The following is a 4762-nucleotide window of genomic DNA, read 5'->3' as shown; positions in this document are numbered from 1 at the left end:
TTGTATTAGTACATATCGTATTAGTACACACTGTATTAGTACACATTGTATTAGTACATATTGTATTAGTACACATTGTATTAGTACACATTGTATTAGTACATATTGTTTTAGTACACACTGTATTAGTACATGTTGTATTAGTACATATTGTATTAGTACACATTGTATTAGTACATATTGTATTAGTACATATTGTATTAGTACACATTGTATTAGTACACATTGTATTAGTACACATTGTATTAGTACATATTGTATTAGTACACACTGTATTAGTACACATTGTATTAGTACACAAATGTACTAATACAATGTGTACTAATACAATATGTACTAATACAATGTGTACCTAATACAATATGTACTAATACAGTGTGTACTAATACAATATGTACTAATACAATGTGTACTAATACAATATGTACTAATACAACAATACTTACTCAGAAAGACTAAAGGCATGAGTAGATATAACTTCTAGAACCTGCGAGAGCCTCGTTTCAGTAGATGCTGTGTCTGGACGGGAAACCACAGGTTCATCTTCTGCATCCCAACATTCCACTGTAACCAAGAAGATCGAATATGTAAACTTAATTTGCCTTAACGTCTCTAAACTATCTAAACTAACAAAAAGTGTACATTAACTATTGGAGTATTGCTCTCACGATTTAGTAACTCATCCATAGTGGCAAGTTGAAAGACGTTAATAATATGGAATAACACCTGTGTACATGAAAACAGCGGAGTAGACCAACAAACTCGCGAATAATATAGAATTAGTAGAGACCCGCAAAACATGTGCGGTCAAACTATTATCTTTATTGCTATAGTACTTCTTTAAATACAGGATTTCTAGAATAATACAAAATCACAGACACCAGAATCCATTAATCCACTTGTCTTAGGCCTAACATTAACTAAGCCTTTATTAAGTACGGTCTATCTATATAATAAAAGGGCATGTCCGTGTGCTTGTGACCGCCATAGCTCCAAGAGGAAAAAAACCTAGAAACCTGAAATTTTGCACCCATACTAAGTAGTCCCTGAGGATGTGCACCTGGTTGTTATTATTTATTTTAACCACATGCGTTCCGCGCATGCGCGCCCCATAGTATACCCTGTAGTATATCAATTAGATTAACGACAATGCGTTCCAACAATGGCTTTTATGCCATGTTGCTCAGCAAAAAAAGTATAACCTAATATTGTTGTTAGTCTATGTACTGAAAGTATAAAATGAAATGTATAGACAAACAAAACTGGAAAAATATTTGTTGATTTCTTAACTTAAAGTCTCCATTGATTAAAAAAGTTTGCTTTTTATTACAAACGTTGGTGATATAACAGAAAATAGCTTCATTCAGAAAAGATATAAGTTTAAAATTGGATCGATATTTTTACTTTCGTGATACATTTTATGCACTTGGCTCCAGGCTTATCTCACACTACGTCTTTACTTTAGGTTTATTTATTGATTTCTTTAAGTCATACCAACATTCATTAAACTTACAAGGTTTCACGATCCCCTTATACCCCCGTCACTAAAATCGTAATGAATGCTAAAATTGAAACAGAAAAGCTGCGATTCATTCGCAGAAACCAAAAGAAGCTCCGTGTTAAAGACTATGTCCTCTAGCGGGATGCTAAAATACGTTCAGAATACACACACTGACATCTAGAATATATCAACCTAATAACCCGAGCGAAGCCAGGTACTTTCGCTAATATTCAATAAAGAGACGTTTTTTGCTTTCGTTTAGTTAGGACTAAACTTTACCGTACTTAACACTATCAATAAATAAACTTCTAACGTTAGATCTTTGCTGAACTTTAATATGTTGTTATACAAAATATCTCCGAAAGTATATTTACATCTGCATGCCCATTTAGATAACAAGGTGCGCGCGCATTTTCAGGACAGACCAAACTGAGTATTATTATAATAGATAATACTTGTCTATATATATATTGAAACAGCGGAGTTTATTTACGCATGGAAGTGAACCAATAATTTTAATGTAAGTTCTTTTTTTTTATAAAGAACCAAACAACTAAACTAGCGCCAGGTTTTAAGTAACCATGGTGCTCAAATTCGATGATGAGGAACCCACTTTGAGATTAATAATGCTTGGGGACGTCAGTGTAAACTACTTGTACCTGATGACGACAACACCTTGTCGAAACGTTGTACATTTGCTATAACGTTAAACTTATATTAAAGTTCTTCTTCATTACCCATTCGAGCCGTTTCCAAGCATTATTAATTATGGTGTTCTATCATTTAGAACAGTAGTACTTAATAGTAGGGAACGAAACAAAATGATGGCCATAAAAATCGCCAGTTTAAAACCACCTTTAAGATGCCTGAATATTAACAATATTTAAAATTAAAAATATATATATAATGATTTGCCAACATAGGAATAGAATTTGTTAAATTTTAAGTAACTCAGCTTTTGAAGTTTTGGCTTTCTTGTTTCAATACTTTTTTGTAGCATTAAAACTTTATATAGTTCTATAGCTACCTAGGTTATGTACATATCGATCCCTTCTTGTCTTTATAAAATTTAAAGATTTTGTAGTATACTTGTAATTAGTAAAAAAACTGAAGAACGTAAGAGGGTAACTGAGCAAATAGTACAAACAATATTTAGCCTTATTGAAAAAAAATCCTTGTTATTGAGCCTCGATGAGGCATTGGCTTTTAAAATTTAGAAAACTAGTTGCAAGATCATACATAATTAATTCCCTGCGTAGAGAAACTACCTTTTATCATTCAGACATCCATGAGAAACATTAAGAACTATATTTAACGTAAAAGTGGATAGGACAAGCATGCTATTCACTGTCTGCAATCATTTTATATACATATACTGCGTGTCACTCTCTCTCTATTGTAAAATCGAATGACAAATTTGATTTCAAGATGGTTACCATTTTGAAGTAATTTGGAATAGCTTGTCACTTGCTTGTCGAATTTAATTTACATCTGGCTAGAGGTTTGAGTTATTTTCGGTATAACCCCCCCCGGAGGAATCACCATTTATTTTATTCTGACTGTATGAAGCAATAAAAGAAAAAAAAAGCAGTAGTAACATCATAATACAGAAAACCTAAGTATGGCGGAATTCAGAAAACAAAGTAATTTAGATTAAATATAAAAAGAAACTATTTGAAGATTTAAATTGCTTCAAACTTTATAGTGAGAATGGCCTGAAGTTCAAATATATTTCAGACAGAGCACTAAAAGTAATTTTTGGTGATATCGAAACTTTCGTGTGTTTGCCTTTTAACATAACGCGGTTTGAGCTTCGATCGTGCATTTTCCAATTCTTATGGTGTTTGTCATCCTTTCTCAGAACTGTAAGGTTTTTTCATGAGTTTTTCTTTTCTCCTGTGTGTTTTGGTGTCTTCAAACTACAGATATTGAACAGAAATTTCTTCTATTTTTATCTGGAAACTTCCAACAACAACAAACAGAAGCTCATGCAGCAAAAACCATTCCTTCACATAAAGTAAATAACGTTCACTAACATTCTATATAACTATTTTACTTCGTATAAATAATACTACAGAACGAAAAAGACTAACTAAGAGAATATATTCTGTTTCTAGACGTAATAAAAACCTAACAGTGTATCTTTCTGTTCTTGTTAATGAGTACATGATGGAAATCCATCCAATATTCAATAATCAATCAGTTATTATCAATCGTATCAAAACATTTGGGTAAATGTATTTTTACAGACTTTTCTAAATTTTTCCAGCAATAAATAAACCAGATCAACCAGTTAAAAAAACAAGGCATAAAAAATGAAACTGCCTTTCTTTACATCATTTCTGTATACAAGTTTAAACTACACTGAACATTCTAGAAGTTTGTTGTTCTGTTCCATAAGCAATATGTACTAATACAATGTGTACTAATACAATATGTACTAATACAATGTGTACTAATACAATATGTACTAATACAATGTGTACAAATACAATATGTACTAATACAATGTGTACTAATACAGTCTAATCTGATAGCAGACTAAGCACTCATGAGGTAATACTAATAGTGACCTGTGTGAGGGGCTTCAAGAGTCATCTTTTACCTGGAGTACTTTGAGTGATCATTCGAGCATTAGCTAGTTGTTAAATGTAAATAAACGTAAAAACAACCGTTAACACTGGAAATACTTATATTCGAATAAATATTCCAACTAAGTCTATACTATAAAAACACTATTTATACTACATAACCTTACCGCAAGTACTTAAATATTGTGTGTACAATACATAACCTTACCGCAAGTACTTAAATATTGTGTGTACAATACATAACCTTACCGCAAGTATTTAAATATTGTATGTATAATACATAACCTTACCGTAAGTATTTAAATATTGTGTGTACAATACATAACCTTACCGCAAGTATTTAAATATTGTATGTATAATACACAACTTTACCGGAAGTACTTAAATATTGTGTGTACAATACATACCCTTACCGGAAGTACTTAAATATGTATAATACATAACCTTACCGTAAGTATTTAAATATGTACAATACATAACCTTACCGTAAGTATTTAAATATTGTGTGTATAATACATAACCTTGCCGCAAGTATTTAAATATTGTATGTATAATACATAACCTTACCGTAAGTACTTAAATATTGTGTGTACAATACATAACCTTACCGGAAATACTTAAATATTGTATGTACAATACATAACCTTACCGGAAATACTTAAATATTGTA

At 31.3% G+C, this 4762-nt stretch overlaps 1 protein-coding gene across 1 annotated transcript in view; it reads right to left on the bottom strand.

Annotated features, from left to right (window-relative positions):
* Positions 1-4762, bottom strand: part of LOC106466232 (inactive phospholipase C-like protein 2) — a 203160-nt gene that overhangs the window by 52505 nt on the left and 145893 nt on the right. Inside the window, exon 11 of the mRNA XM_022394212.1 lies at positions 447-564. Within this exon, the coding sequence (XP_022249920.1) occupies positions 447-564 (118 nt within the window). The remainder of the gene's footprint in view (positions 1-446; positions 565-4762) is intronic.

This window comes from Limulus polyphemus, unplaced genomic scaffold, assembly GCF_000517525.1.
Source record: "Limulus polyphemus unplaced genomic scaffold, Limulus_polyphemus-2.1.2 Scaffold2199, whole genome shotgun sequence".
Lineage (NCBI taxonomy): Eukaryota > Metazoa > Arthropoda > Merostomata > Xiphosura > Limulidae > Limulus > Limulus polyphemus.
The sequence above is the reverse complement of the archived record's forward strand: the minus strand, read 5'-3'. Positions and strand labels throughout refer to the sequence as shown.